The 16126-nt window shown below is 30.1% G+C and overlaps 3 protein-coding genes across 4 annotated transcripts in view; 1 reads left to right on the forward strand and 2 right to left on the reverse strand.

The window, feature by feature from the left end:
• Positions 1-522: 522 nt before the first annotated feature.
• Positions 523-16126, reverse strand: part of LOC131168918 (protein DETOXIFICATION 29-like) — a 32646-nt gene continuing 17042 nt past the window's right edge. For both annotated transcript variants that reach the window (XM_058149687.1, XM_058149686.1), the window contains one exon: positions 523-779. The gene's annotated coding sequence lies outside the window, so the exon portion shown is untranslated. The remainder of the gene's footprint in view (positions 780-16126) is intronic.
• Positions 1077-4989, reverse strand: LOC131181473 (protein DETOXIFICATION 29-like). The gene is made up of 6 exons (XM_058149690.1): positions 4558-4989; positions 3793-4334; positions 2254-2340; positions 1824-1880; positions 1505-1743; positions 1077-1357 (listed from the first exon to the last, which is right to left on the reverse strand). The coding sequence occupies exons 1-6, from the start codon at positions 4909-4911 to the stop codon at positions 1161-1163; spliced, it is 1476 nt and encodes a 491-aa protein (XP_058005673.1). The 5' UTR covers positions 4912-4989; the 3' UTR covers positions 1077-1160.
• Positions 9709-15810, forward strand: LOC110640702 (diamine oxidase [copper-containing] 1, peroxisomal-like). The gene is made up of 10 exons (XM_058149685.1): positions 9709-10012; positions 10352-10657; positions 11635-11747; positions 11827-12157; positions 12242-12457; positions 12570-12806; positions 13110-13295; positions 13981-14121; positions 14422-14690; positions 15318-15810. The coding sequence occupies exons 2-10, from the start codon at positions 10655-10657 to the stop codon at positions 15460-15462; spliced, it is 1641 nt and encodes a 546-aa protein (XP_058005668.1). The 5' UTR covers positions 9709-10012; positions 10352-10654; the 3' UTR covers positions 15463-15810.

Consider the following 16126-nt stretch of genomic DNA (forward strand, 5'->3'; position numbering starts at 1 on the left):
AAAACTAAACTATAATTATAAAGCGAGGATAAAAATGTAGACGTGTTCATCTTAAATTCACCTTTGCTTATATAGGATGGAGCCGTGGATATGGAGAGGACGGCTACCTATATCCTATATATATACCCTTCTTGTTAGTTATCATCCTATAGCCAAAACATGATTGTCACCATTGTGCATGTATGACTTACCAGAAGCTGACTCTTATTGTTGATTGGAGATGATAACCCCACCATTACAAGTTGTCTAATTAATTTCTTTCTTTAAATTTGCTTAATTTTATTAACATGAAATAATTTTTGTTTCACAATGACATATTAATTGAAAAAGACATATTAACTGAAAAAGTTTGCCTTTCAAGATTGATTTCAACCTTTCAGGATTATAGGATTTTGAATTTAAAATCTGATTAATACTAAGAAATTAAAATTACTTAACTGAAATTAAAATTACTTAACTGAATATTATACATCATAACTGAATTAACCGATTTCGATACTGAATTAACTGATTTCGATCCGATTTTAAGATCATCAATGCAATTTTAATCAATTTCGATTCCGGATTAAACTGGCCATGGCAGGGTCTACATATTGGTACACTCTAGATAATTGTAAGCAGAAGTCTTGGGGTTTCAATATCCTGACCTTCTTCTAAACAAAAATGAAAAGCTTTCTGATGAGAAGTACATATTTTCCCTGGGAAATTATTGATAAATCATTGCTTTTCCTTCAAAGAATCACAATCCATGGTGCATTTCCATTCACTTTCAGGACTAGGTTATATTTTCATTGTTTTTCGCTTCTGAATCTTTAATCGTGTGTGTCCTCCCCATTTCTTTATCCTGCTTTCAACAATAGAAGCCTGCAATTCACACAAAATTTTAATTTTTTTTTAACAATTGAATGTTGTATGCAGATATTTCTACTAACTGAATTAAATTATGCAGACAAAAAAAAAAAAACCCATAATATGTGGAAGGTTACCTCTTTGTTCCAATTTGTTCTATAGACCATGAAGAAAAGGGCAACAGTCTGTGCTATAGTTCCTGACAACATTCCATACCAAATCCCCTAAACAAGACCCAAAATCAAAAACTATTAGTTCTCTAATAATTTCCCTCTGGCCCATTATAATAATAATTAATTAGTTTTATCTACTTAATTAATCTGCTCTATTATACCCAAATAATTATCATAATTATCAAAGGGCTTGAGCATAAAGAAGAAAAGACTTACACGAACACCCATATCAAGTTTATAACCCATTATAAGACCCAAAGGAATCCCAAACACATAGTAACAAGCTATGTTGACATAAGCCACGATTGCTTGCCATCCTGCTCCAATAGCCACACCTTAAATGACCCAAAAAAAAAGGAAAGAAAAACTATGAAATTTTGAAGTCAAATCTTGGTTGAATCAAATTAAAAAAACAGAGAATCACAAGGCAAAAACTATGGAAATTGCTATCTATATATGTAGATGGTGAAATTTTTAATTACCAGAGAGAACAGGCTGAATATTGTTAATAACGATGCAGAGAGCAAGGACTGGTGTTAGATCGTTGACAAGTTCTTTAACTTGAGAATCCGTGGAAAACAAAGATGGATATTTATTTCTTGTGAGAATGAGAATGAGAGCAAGAATGGCATCAATCATGAGGGATGATAGAACAGCCACTACTACTGAAAATTTTGCTGTTCTTGGATGACCTGCGCCTAGTTCATTTGATACTCTTACACTGCATGCATATCAACACATTATCATTAATGAAATTGGTAACTCTTCATTTCAACTTATATAAATACAGCAGTAACAAACCTTATAGCTGCATTCATTCCAAAAGCTACCATGACCATCCAGCCCAAAATGATCAAGCTGCAATTTAACAATTCATGATACATAAATTAAAATCTTCTTTATTTGTATTTAGAGGGTAAATCACGTAAATATTATTATTTTGTGTGTTTATTTTATTTTTTTATAATTTATAATTTCTGCAGTGTACAGTAAAAATAATTTAATATTTAAATATATAAATATTTAAATACATTTAGCAGAAAACATACATATTGTACGTATACTGTGGGAATCCGAAAACCCAAATTATAATAATATAAGCTTAATAAATTATATATTTTTAAAAAACAGAGGATGTCGTATAGTCAAAGTCAATTTCTGAATTAAGCAAAATCCAGCATTAAAAATAAGTATTATAATAATAATAATAATTAAAGGAATATATACTCACCATATGGACAAGGCATCCACTGAAACCTCTGCGTTCTTTAAGTATCCAGCAAAGAGTATCAATGCCATAAAATACCAAAATTCTAAGCTGCAGCCGCTCACAAAGATTTTAAATATAATTATTATAACTTAAGCAAATATTTTATCCATACTTATTTAAGCTAACCAATATTAATTGACAACAACATTAATTATTAACATATTTATTTGATTTAGAGGTTAGCATTGAATAATTGATTTGGTTAGGTTTGAAAAATTAAGAATCAAATAAATTAAAATTTATAATGGATTAAATTGAATTGAGCTAAATTAGGGAGAAAATTAATTTAAACTGAATCAAATCAATTTAATTTAGTACGATTCGATTTGATTTATTAGTTTGGATTTCACCTTGAGTTCTTTTGAGCTTATTTTGTACTCATTTCAAATATGAATAATAATGGGTCAAGTTTTTGCAAGTACCAGATTCGATTCAACTCTAATAAGATGGGTTTGGGTATAAAATCAGATTTAGGAAAGCTTTGGTTTGAAATTTAATACCCATGACGGGTTTAAGTTTTACATATTAAGTATTTGTTATTCAAATTCTATTTATATAAATAATTAATTAAATATAAAATATATGCTTTTATAATAATATTTATAAATTTTTATATATTTTATTTTTATATAAAATAAAATTGAAATATTTTTATGAAATTATTAAATTTTTAAAATATGAATTATTAATAAAAATAAAATTTTTTAAAAAATATTAATTAAAATATATAAAATTAAATTTGTTCAAATATTTTTTAAGTAATAATAAACTCTAATTTAAAATTTTAATAATGAAAATTAAAAAAATAAATTATTTAATTGAGTTTAATTTTATTAATTTTTTGGAATAAATCTAACAATAATTAATCAAATAAACTTATAAAAAGATTAAATTAAAAATTTTAAGTTAAATCAATTTTTTTATTTTTTCTATTTGAATTGAATTTTACTTATTTTTAATTTAATTTTATACGTTTGTTTATTAATTTATTTATTTGTTTGGCTACCAAATTAAACTACATTATTCTTCAGATCTGTGACAAAATCTGAAAATGCATCGATGAGGTACGCGTACAGACAAGTTGGAATCGCGCTTCAGATAAAATTTTAAATTTTTTTTATATTTTTTAATTTAGATTAAAAAATATTAATAATTAAACAGGAAAAGATCTTCTCATGTGTTATGTGTCCCATTAGAGAGTGTGCAATCAGAAATTAATTAATTAGAGAGTGGGGGATAAAGCTTTTTTTTTGAGACCTGAGATATAATAATACTACATGACAATCACACATGAAGCCAAGAAGAAGATGTAGCTTATCTCAAGATGAAATTGTAAATTTCAGCTCTTTTGGTTTCTTTCTTAACAGACCTTAATTAAGTGACTCAACAACCAGTCCACTGCGTGTTCAATTTTGATTCTTCGACATGCAATATCCTCATAAAACAAATAATAATAATAATAAAGTTATAGTAGAAAAAAAATGGAGAGCAATAACTTACCAAAGCATAACAGCAGATGCAAGAGACAAGCGAACAAAACCCCACAAGTTTTGAAAGGCCTTGCATGAAAATCCATTCCAAGCTCGCCCACAAGTTCCACTAATAATATATAAAAACTGAGCCAATTCAATGAACCACCAAGAAGCATTTAACACCACCGCTGCTCCAACCAATCCCCATCCCAAATCTAGCATCAAAAGCCAGCTAAAAAATGTATGCAAAACCAAGGCTGCAGCTGCGATCAAGGCCATGACCATGATCTTGCTTTGAGCCTGCAAGAATTTTGCCATAGGGAAGTTCATGGCGTAAGCGAATAACTGTGGTATCATCCAGATTGAGAATATCCCAGCTGCCTTTGATATGGCTGCTGTTTGCCCAATCAGCTTCAAAAGTTGTGCGGCGAAGATATACAGCAATGAGAGAAGTGAGGCTGTAGTACCAAGAATGATCCATGATCTTTGCAAATAGATTCCTAGCATATCAAGCTGCCCTGCTCCAAATGCTTGCCCACATAGCGTTTCGAGTGCACTTCCCATTCCAAGCTGTTTATTACCACGTATAAATCATCAGCAATTTCAATTTATTGTAACCCAAAACATATCTATCTATATATATATATATACGAAAATCAATGAACACAGCAGATATGGTATTTTTTGATAAGCAGATATGGTATTATATATGTGTACTAATCAGCTTTGACTCAATAGTATTGACTTTGTTTTAATAAATATATACGTAGTCATGGTATACGTAGTCATATACCATGAAGCCGTAGGAAAAGCCGGCGATGACACAGTTCTCAACGGAGAAGGCAGCGAGGGCCAGGGTGCCAACTTGACCGGAGAAGACTTGAGTGATAGCGCCGAGGGAGTACTGGCAAACGGAGGTAAAGATGGCAGGGCCGGCCAGGTACCAGAGTTTTTTGGACTCCTTGTAGAATTCTCTGAAGAAATCACAGATGCCGTTGATAGGAGGGATGTCATCGGCATCGGGGACGAAGGAATAAGTGCTTGTTGTTGATATGGGAAGTGAGTGTAGACGGTCTAGATCCTCATGGTGATGGTTGTGGTTTTGGTCCTCTCTTTGAGAGAGAAGCGGCTCTCTTGAATCCTCCATGTCTGGGAGAGGGAAAGAGAGGGATGAGTTTTTCTTCCAAGAAAGGAGTATAAATGATGACTATGCGACCATGACTGCATGAAATTAAGCCAAATATATAAGACTTCATGTTGGAAGATGAATCCACCCATGGCAGGTGGCTATGTGAAAATGATTACTTTTAAAGGAAAGTTAACACATGCACATATTGTGGAATTGTTGGATCTACCCATGATGGGTGCATCGTTTTGTGAAAATAGTAACTTTTAAATGGGTTAATTATTAGATAAGTCAGAAGCACTGAAAAATAGTACTTCCTCTCTCATAAAAAAATAGACCCTCCTTATAATATGAAAAGTGAATTCCACATAATTGTGAGATATAATAAATTTGCATTAGGTACATCTAATAATTTCCCTTTAAAGGAAAGTTAATATATATATAACTATAATTAATATATATATAACAATAATTAATTTTTAATCTCAAATTAATTGAGATAAATAATTATGTGAATCATTTTACGTCACATAAATACAAACACAAATAACTAAAAAAAATAAAGATAAAGGAATATATACGTGTAGGATTGATAATTCGATTCAAATTGAATCAAATTGTCAAAACAGAATTAATTAAATTATTATATTTTAAAAATAGAATCGAATCAAATGCATACTATATTAAATTTAACTACTCTAATTCGGTTCGATTCAGTTCAAACTGATTAATTTTTAGGCTTTGATGAATTTTTTATTTATATTTAATTTTCAAGTCATTTGATCTAATTTTGACATTGATTTGAAATTAATAACCATTAATCAATAAAATTAAATAATTTATATATGTAAAAACACATATAATACATAAATTTTCTATAAAATAAAGTAAATTGAGATAAATAATTATGTGAATCATTTTACGTCACATAAATACAAACACAAATAACTAAAAAAAATAAAGATAAAGGAATATATATGTGTAGGATTGAGAATTCGATTCAAATTGAATCAAATTGTCAAAACATAATTAATTAAATTATTATATTTTAAAAATAGAATCGAATCAAATGCATACTAAATTAAATTTAACTGCTCTAATTCGGTTCGATTCAGTTCAAACTGATTGGTTTTTAGGCTTTGATGAATTTTTTATTTATATTTAATTTTCAAGTCATTCGATCTAATTTTGACATTGATTTGAAATTAATAACCATTAATCAATAAAATTAAATAATTTATATATGTAAAAACACATATAATACATAAATTTTCTATAAAATAAAGTAATTTAAAAATCAATAAATACAAACACAAATAACTAAATGTAGGATTGAGAATTTGATTCAAATCGAACCGAATTATCAAAACTGAATTAATTAAGTTATCATATTTTAAAAATCGAATGAAATCAAATGCATACAAAATTAAACCGAATTGCTCTAATTCAGTTTAGTTCAATTAGATTCAAATCGATCGATTTTTGAGCTTTGATGGATTTTTTATTTATACTTGATTTTCAAGTCATTTGGGCTGATTTTAACCTTGATTTGAAACTAATAACCATTAATAAATAAAATTAAATAATTTATTTATGTAAAAATACATATAATACATAAATTTTCTATAAAAATAAAGTAATTTAAAAATTAATAAAATAATTCAGTTCAGTTTAATCAAATTTTTTTCTTTAAAACTATTAAACTGAAATAACCAAAATTTTTAAAATTCAAAATCAAACCAAACTCAAATTATCGAATTAACGTGGTTCGGTTTGGTTTATTCAATTCAAACTAAATACTGCTCACCCTTATGTGTATGAAAAATTATTGTCTAAATTCAGTCCATTATAAATAAAAAAATATAAATATATAAAATTTATATATTTAATAAATAAATTTCACCATATATTTTATATGTGAGACTTATATTTATCATACATCAGATTTGAGTATATATAAACGCTGCCGTGTGAGCACTTGAATGACACAAGACTAATGATTGGTAAGCAAGAAGTGGCCGTGGATAGTTGATTTGGCGGCACACATCATTTTGATGGCTTGAAAGAATTAAGGCTAAAGCTATAAAATTATGATGGAGACAATCATAAGAACTTTTATCAAGAAGTGACTCCAACCACATTTACTGCAGGCTTTATATATCAATCTGGTTTCTCTAAAGAGTTTTGTCATCAAAACTTGCGATTTTGCCCTTTTTCATCAAATATCCTTAAAACTTCCTGCAGCTACCTAAAGTTAGATCCCATTACTGTCTTATTTTAATTTTTATAATTTTCATAAGATTGAATTCGCAGAACCTTAAAAAGATTAATCTTTTTTTGCCTTAAAATGAATATAAAGGATACGCTAATGAGAAAAAAAAAAAATTCTGTCCATGCATAAATTCATAAATGGGAAAAGTTCAATAATAATTTATAGGTTGATTTCAAAGCTTCAAGAGATATTCATTGTTGTTGGTCCCCTGTTTAAAAATAATATATTATTTTTGAATGTATATATTTAATATTTTTTAAAAATAATTATATTTTATTAATAATATTTTGTTAAAAAAAAAAAATAAAGACAAAGGATACATTGGATACATTTAGCAGAACATTCCAAGACGGCAATACTGATCACTAGATTGACTTCGCAAAGATACTGTTGGGAAAGCTAACATTCAAAGTGTAGTTTAGCTGTTGGATTTTGGGGTGAATGTTAGTTGACAGAGCAATGGTAAAAACCTGGAGAAATAAGTGACAAAAGGCAAATTATTGTGTGCCTTTTATGCACGTGCATATTTACTCACAATGGGTGATCTCATCTCTTAAATGAAATGAATAATTGATTTTTTTTTAGTGTATAGTTCATTACTTTTTAACACATCCAATATATTGCATAATTTGCCATGACAAAGAGAGCAAATAGGACAAACTCCATGGGACCATTGTAATGAAATTTCTCCACATATGTTACACCTACAGGCTACAATATTCATGACCTCCATCCTATTTTGTTGAAAAATAATTAAGAGACTAGACAACAGAATGGAAATCTGAAAGCTCTGCCATTAGGCTCAATTATGTATTGATTAAAGAAATTTGTCTTACTTATAAAATTATATAATAATTTTTTTTATATTAAATTACCGCAAAGTCAATTGCTGAATCTTGGGATATAATTAATATTTGAAACCTAACAATCAATTTATGAACAACAAGAATGTGTGTTCTTTTTATTTTGAGAAGGAATGGAAGAATAAGACAATGGGAGCTTCTTTTTTTTTCCCATTAATTAAAAGGCAAAATTTGACGCACAACAAAAGATAATCATGTGTTTATTAAATATATATTTCTTATTATCACATATTCATATTTACTTTTTAGTATAATTAAATTAATTAAATAATATTAAAATTGATTTAACATCAAATAAAGCATACTTGCCTGCTGGGGAACTTGCCTTTACTCTGACTGAATCTTTTTCTGAATGATTGTAACAGAAAAAATAATATATAATTAAACGTAAGTTTCAACTTAATTATCAAAAAATGTAAAATATTGTTGAATTAGACAAGCTAAAAAAGATGGAACTAAGCAAAAATTGATGTTTGAAGAAGTTATGATTTTTTTTTAAGGTAGAAAAAAAAAAGGAAAGTTTTGATTATTAAAAACTACTTGGAATAGACAAAAAATGGACTCAAAATTTGGCCTGCGGAAGACGTCAAGATCATTACAAAAAGGGGAACGTATGGCCATAAAACTTAAAACAAGAGAGGTGCACCGAATTTCTGAGCGAGACACCAAAGTTAAGGTAGTGTGAGCAAAATTATTAATTTAATTAATATTTTTAAAAAATAATTTCTAATTTTAATTAAAATTTATTATTAATTATCTAAATTTATTTCAAATTTATTATTATTATCAAAAAAATATTTAAATTTATTTAATTTTATATGTTTTAATTAATAATCTACATAAAAATTTATTTTTTTTATAATCTACATTTTTAAAAATTTAATAACTTTATAAAATATTTCAATTTCATTTTATTTAAAATAAAAATATAAAATTTATAAATATTATTATAAAAATATATATTTTATATTTAATTAAATATTTTTATAAATGAATTCAAAAAATAAATATCTAATATATAAAATTTAAACTCAACATAAATATTAGTTTTTCAATTTAAATTAATTTTAAATTTAATTATATATTATTTAAATTTATTTTATTATAATAACAAATACTTACAAAATTTTGATCCTATACAGGGACAGCCCACCAAAACAATTGCGAGCGTGTGTGTTTTTTTTTTTTTTTTTTCAAGTTGTAGTAGACAAATAGTGATTCTGATACAGTGATGATACTTGGAGAGTTGGAAATGACCAAAAACTGTCTGGTTCTTGGGCCAGGACACCAGACGCTGATGGAGCCCAATAAAAACAAATGTTAATTTTTTGTTTTTGCAAGAGAGAGTCCTATTTTGTGGTGGATTTATTGGCAAAACATGGATATAGAAAAACAATAATTTCACCTGTGGCTTGTACTGTGCTGAAAAAGATAGATCGGCCTCTACATTTTGGGCCACCATTGTGAACACTCTCAAGCGCACTCTTTTTCCTTTCTCCGCAAAAAGAAGAAAGGAAGATCCAAACTAAATTATTTAGTCCTTTCATCAATTAGTTAATATAAATTAAATTATTAATTAAATATTTTATGTTAAAAAATATATTTTATTTGGGTTTCTATGGTTTTCTTATCCTAGATGCTAAAGCCGTTAATGCTCGAAATTTATTACATTTATCTAAGGATATGCCCCATTGACCTGGTTATTTTCTTGTCAACGCAATGAGTTACAGAAAGCAATTAACCCTGGAAGGGAGTCCAAACTTGAAAACTGCAAGATGTGGCGTGGACTTCTCTTCTAGTTCTAGGTTATCTGATTGTTTGATAATTTTAATCTCATTTGAAATTTGCTTATTATGTTTTCTTATTTTCTTGTATAGGAATCCCGATGATGGCAAGGGCACAAACCAGCCACCCTTTGGACACTTTAACGGCTGCTGAAATTTCTGTTGCAGTGGCAACTGTCAGGGCAGCTGGAGCAACTCCTGAGGTTAATTACAGCTATTTTTATCTTGAATTCTGGCTTATAATTGGGTAAATTGTACTTACCATCCTGAGGTATCCTCAAATTGTACAAACATCTTTCTGTTTTGAAAAATACAAAGAAACCACAAAATAACTTTCACTACCTGTTTTGTTGCTTTATAGGTAGTAGGTTAATGTTAAATAGCAATAACTGCTTACTGGTGGATTTCTGTGTACTTTATATTTTCAAGATACATGGGATTTTTGTGAAATTTAAAGATACCTCAAGCTGGTATGTGAACTTTGTCCCTTATAATTTAGAAATTTATTGATGGAAGAAATGAAGTGGTTACTTTATTTTCAGGTGAGAGATAGCATGCGCTTTGTTGAAGTAGTTTTACTGGAGCCAGATAAGCATGTTGTTGCATTGGCGGATGCGTATTTCTTCCCTCCCTTCCAGCCCTCATTACTTCCTAGAACTAAAGGTGGGCCTGTAATTCCCACCAAACTTCCTCCCAGACAAGCAAGGCTTGTTGTTTAAAATAAAAAGTCAAATGAAACAAGCATATGGATTGTTGAGCTATAACAAGTGCATGCTGCAACTCGAGGTGGCCACCACAGAGGCAAAGTCATTTCATCCAAAGTTGTTCCAAACGTTCAGCCTCCTATGGTATATGAAGAACTTTTGTTATGGACTTTAAGGTTAAAGAGTTGATTGACATATTTATTGTTAAACTTAGTGCTAAGTGATAATGATAATGATATAAAAAAAGGGAAGAAAGGAACATTCATTACTAAATATTGTTTACATGGTAAAAATTGTTTGCCTAAATCAGACAAAAAAGAACGACCTAATGAACTAGCAAATTTTGGAAGATACAAAAAAGTGCATTAAGTAAAAGATTTGAAATTCTGTAAAGAAGAATTAGTGTTTTTTTTCCTCTCCAGTTATTGTATGATGAACTACCTTTTAAAGTAAAAGATTTGCTTAGGTTTTCCATACATAGCTTGGTGTGTTATCTCTAATAAGTAATATTCTGTTGAAAATTTGACCATGCAATACACACGCACGCGCACACATAGATGCAAATTAGAATAATGATCATAGAAAAGGTGAAAAAACTACACATGGAATTTTACATGGTTTGCCAATGCGCCTACATCCAAAGAGAGCCATCAGCAATTTTCACTATCAAGGAGAATTACAAGTGTCTATTTATAGAGTTGCTAGAGTTTTAATTTTACAAGTAGGAAAACAAGAAACTTGCAATTACAGAAATATCAGCTATCTAAGCTTCACTCCTACAGCGTCTCTGCAAAACCACCCCCTCTCTCCCCCATTTTGCTTGGAGCTTTTAGTGTTTAATATTTTTTTCTCTAAAAACATGAGCCATAAAACTCAATATTCTTGCTTCATCTGCATAATTTCTAACTTGTGATCTTAAATATTCAGAATAAGAAGACTATTGTGCTATTAGGTCTGTTGAAATCTGTACCCTGTTGAGTGTTTTCATTTGAATCTAGTGTCTAGAAGATAAGTTCTGTTTGGGTTTTTTTTTTTTTATTAATTTTTTATGTGCATTTGAAGTGATTCTGCATATAATTGTCCGACATGGATTTCTTCTTAATTGGCTTTTATAATTACAGGATGCTATGGAATATGCTGAATGTGAAGCTGTGGTGAAAGCATTCCCTCCATTTCGGGAGGCAATGAAAAAGAGGGGTATTGAGGATATGGATCTTGTGATGGTGGACCCCTGGTTAGCTTTACTCTGTTTATTTGTGGATAATGTGTTTCATGCTTGTGTTGTTCCTTTTCTGACATTTCAATTTTTGTAGGTGTGTTGGATATCACAGTGAAGCTGATGCTCCTAGCCGCAGGCTTGCTAAACCTCTTATCTTCTGCAGAACCGAGAGTGACTGTCCAATTGAAAATGGTTATGCTCATCCAGTTGAAGGAATCCACGTTCTTGTTGATATGCAAAACATGGTAGTGATTGAATTTGATGACCGTAAACTTGTTCCCCTACCACCAGCTGATCCCTTAAGAAATTATACTGCTGGTGAATCTCGAGGAGGTGTTGATAGAAGTGATGTGAAACCTCTACAGATCATTCAGCCTGAAGGCCCAAGCTTTCGTGTTAATGGACACTTTGTTCAGTGGCAGAAGGTGCTAGCTTCTTTGTGGAACTGCATTACTAACTAGTGTCTATATTAAAATTTCATGCTTATTATTGGTTTTTTTGCTTGGCAGTGGAATTTTCGTATTGGTTTCACGCCCAGAGAGGGTTTAGTTATCTATTCTGTTGCATATGTTGATGGTAGTCGAGGTCGGAGACCTGTGGCCCACAGGTTAAGTTTTGTTGAGAGGGTGGTTCCCTACGGAGATCCAAATGATCTGCATTATAGGAAAAATGCATTTGATGCAGGGGAAGACGGCTTGGGTAAAAATGCACATTCTCTTAAGAAGGTGGGGCTTTTTTTTTTTTTTTGGTCTGTGTGTGCGTGTTATAGGACCATGTATATCTTCCTGCCTGATTGACTTGAAGATACCAAGTAATTACACAACTGTTATCCTGCAGAATTGTGATTGTTTGGGCTTCATCAAGTACTTTGATGCACACTTCACAAATTTCACTGGAGGTGTTGAAACAATTGAGAATTGTGTTTGTTTGCATGAAGAGGATCATGGTATCTTATGGAAGCATCAGGATTGGAGAACAGGATTACCAGAAGTCCGACGTTCTAGAAGGCTGTCAGTTTCTTTTATATGCACTGTGGCTAATTATGAGTATGGATTTTTCTGGCATTTTTATCAGGTAAGTCTGACTTGAATTCCTCTGGGTATCTCCTTTTGGTTTATGTAAATTGGTTTGATGGCACAATATCTTTCCTAATCAATTAATTTTTCTTCTTAAATCTATGCAAAGCTTTTTGAGTGCAGCAGCAAGGCTTAGCTGCCCTTTTGATAGCAAAATGAGGTCATTGTTGAGTGAGGAATATTTCTATAGTTCGCATTGCTAGGGTGTCTACTCTTTGTACAGTTGCCATCTCTTTAGCTTTTTGTGTGAAGTTGTGAGGAAGAGTTGTTAATATCTTTAGCTATTTGTTCTTTATTTCAGGATGGGAAAATTGAAGCTGAGGTTAAACTCACTGGAATTCTTAGCTTAGGAGCACTGCAACCTGGGGAAATACGGAAATATGGTACAACAATTGCTCCTGGATTATATGCACCTGTCCATCAACACTTTTTTGTGGCACGTATGGATATGGCAGTTGATTGTAAGCCTGGCGAAACATTCAATCAGGTGGGTTCACTGTAGTATGATATTGTTGTAATGATTACCTTTTAGGGCTTTATTAACAGCATTCTTTTTCCTTCTTTCCCCCCTCTTTCATGACTGGCTTTCTTGTTTCTCTTTAGAGTTTAACCCTATAATCCCATTTCTGTTCCAACACACAAAACGCACTCAAGATGGCCCATTTATGGTGCTTCATGAAGGACTAGGTTGGTGGTTTGAAACTTTCTCCAAACCTTAATGAATTTTTCTTAGACTAGTTTGAGAGGGATAGTAGTTTGAGAGGGATAATGCCCTGTTGCTGTAGGGTAAATTCAGGGGATTTTGTGGCCCTTAGATGTTAACCCATGTTTTTAAGATCAAGGTTTTTTTTATATAAAATAAAAAGAGGTTCAATTGACCTCCCATTTGCAGAAATATACATATGTCACTAAAAAAGAGGATTCAATAATTAAATTTATGAGGGATCAATTTAGAAAAATACATATATACATTATAGTAATTTAAAAAAAAGGGGTCAATTGAACCCTTATTTTTATTAGTACATCCGCCAGTGACCAGATTGGGTTTCAGATCTTCTGCCCTTTGATATGTCTTTCTATCTGAAGATCAGAACATTCTTTTTCCTGGATATTTCCTGAGTATTCCATGTATACCTATCTGCTAAGAGATGTCTATTTTCTTTTTCTTATAGGTTGTTGAGGTGAATGTAAAAGTTGAAGAGCCAGGAAAGGATAATGTGCATGATAATGCATTCTATGCTGAAGAGGAACTGCTCAGATCTGAATTGCAAGCAATGCGTGATTGCAATCCATTAACTGCTCGCCATTGGATTGTATGTACTTGTCTATAACAATTCTTAGCATTATATGCATATTGTTTATGATATTGTTTTACATCTTTTTATTGTTCCTCGTATGCACATTGTAGAAGCAAATGTGTGAATGCTTTTTCTTGTTATAATTTGATTGACTGAAGACCATTTTTGTATTCCTATTCTCTGGACATGTTCCTGGAATGTAAGCTGTGTAGGTTGCATAAGTGGTTTGTATGATATTGCCTTTTCACATTTCTTTTCCTATTTTGGGATAAATCACCATATCTAGTTTGCGTTGATGACCATTTCATTGTTCAGATCAGAAACACAAGAACTGTCAACCGGACTGGGCAGCTTACAGGTTACAAGTTAGTACCTGGTTCAAATTGTTTACCACTGGCTGGTTCAGAGGCAAAATTCTTAAGAAGAGCTGCTTTCTTGAAACATAATCTTTGGGTAACACCTTACGCACGTGATGAAATGTATCCTGGAGGAGAGTTTCCTAATCAAAATCCTCGTGTTGGAGAGGGATTGGCTACTTGGGTGAAGCAAAATCCACCCCTTGAAGAAACTAACATAGTTCTATGGTGAGTTCACCTTGTCTTGTTTCCTTCTTCTTCCTCATTTTTTAGTATATAATATAATATAAATAGAAGAAACTGAGGTAGTGGAGATGATATTTTTTTTTTCATCATTCCTCTTACCTTGATTTGTTTGTGATAGCAAATTTCTCAACCTATATGATTTTTAATTTTCTTTTTTTATTGGATAAATTTTTATTTATAGGCCATTCAATTTTTTTTTTTATTAATAATCATTGTATAGGTTTAGATTGAGAATTTTATTAGAATTAGAATTATATAATTTTTATTAGTTATGGTAATATGTATTCCTCAGTAAATATTGATTTAAATCTTGCATTTGGGTTTTATCAAAAAAAAAATCATGTATTTGATAAAACTATTTAGATTACACTTTTTAATCAATCCATAAGCTTCTTGTTATCTACATTTTAAAACATGCACATTAAATTTGCATCTTTTGATTTTTTTTTTTAAACAACAACTATAATAATAATAATTATTATTATTATTATTATTATTATTATTATAATATAAATAATACTATTTGTATTTTAAATATTTATTACAATATTAATATTTTCTTATCAATGATAAAAACTATTTATGTAACATCCCGTGCAAAAAGGGAAGTCCTCGACTGGAGCGGTCCTCTGATAGGGCAAGACTCGCTGGTGCCCTTATTCAAATTGAGGGCAGGAATGAACCGAATTATATATTAAAATGGGAGAAACTAATTATTAGAGGTATATTTTGGTGGAATGGCATGGAAAGTTAGAAGAACTCTGAAGTTAAGTGTGTTCGCTTGAGTGAAATCCTATGATGGGTGATCTTCCGAGAAGTTCTTCGTTCACCAACGGGACAAAACTGTGAAACTCAGGATGGAATGGGCCCGAACGAATAATTCCTCTAGTTGTTGAAGTAAAGTGGGAATAAAGTGATTGGAGTAAAGGCATTACAATTTATGATTTTATGTGTCATTTTTAACTATAATTGTTATTTTTCTTTATTAGTGGACATATTTTTATTTTCTTATGTAAGCTATTCAAGATTTTTTTTTCTTTTTAATATTCATGGTGTATTTAGATTGAGAATTTTATTAGAATCAAAATTATTAATTTTATTACTTATGGTTATAATATGTATTCTCAATAAATATTGATTTAAATAATATATTTGGTTTCATGAAAAAAAAAATTATGTATTTGGTCAAACCATTTAGAATAAACTTTGCAACCAACTCATAAGTTTTTCGTTATTTATATTTTAAAATATGCGCATTAGATGTGTATTTTTTTTATTTTTTTCAAATAATAATAATAATAATAATAATTATTTTTCATAAGTGAGAAAAATATTTTTATGTAGATTAAATTTAATAAAATATTGTCCTTTTATTATTTTATATATTTTTTAACAATTAAATATTTTCCTATTTACAT

This window comes from Hevea brasiliensis, chromosome 7 (assembly GCF_030052815.1).
Source record: "Hevea brasiliensis isolate MT/VB/25A 57/8 chromosome 7, ASM3005281v1, whole genome shotgun sequence".
NCBI lineage: Eukaryota > Viridiplantae > Streptophyta > Magnoliopsida > Malpighiales > Euphorbiaceae > Hevea > Hevea brasiliensis.

What these genes read in the sequence shown, in the direction of transcription:
- LOC110640702 (XM_058149685.1), top strand. An exon ending in CTGGCGAAACATTCAATCAG is followed by an intron (nt 13,296 to 13,980) that starts GTGGGTTCACTG and finishes TTTTTCTTATAG; the next exon opens with GTTGTTGAGGTGAATGTAAA. An exon ending in TAACTGCTCGCCATTGGATT is followed by an intron (nt 14,122 to 14,421) that starts GTATGTACTTGT and finishes TTCATTGTTCAG; the next exon opens with ATCAGAAACACAAGAACTGT.
- LOC131181473 (XM_058149690.1), bottom strand. Translation starts at nt 4,911, where the DNA reads ATGGAGGATTCAAGAGAGCCGCTTCTCTCTCAAAGAGAGGACCAAAAC. An exon ending in GCTTTTCCTACGGCTTCATG is followed by an intron (nt 4,335 to 4,557) that starts GTATATGACTAC and finishes GGTAATAAACAG; the next exon opens with CTTGGAATGGGAAGTGCACT. An exon ending in TATTCAGCCTGTTCTCTCTG is followed by an intron (nt 1,358 to 1,504) that starts GTAATTAAAAAT and finishes GGGTCATTTAAG; the next exon opens with GTGTGGCTATTGGAGCAGGA.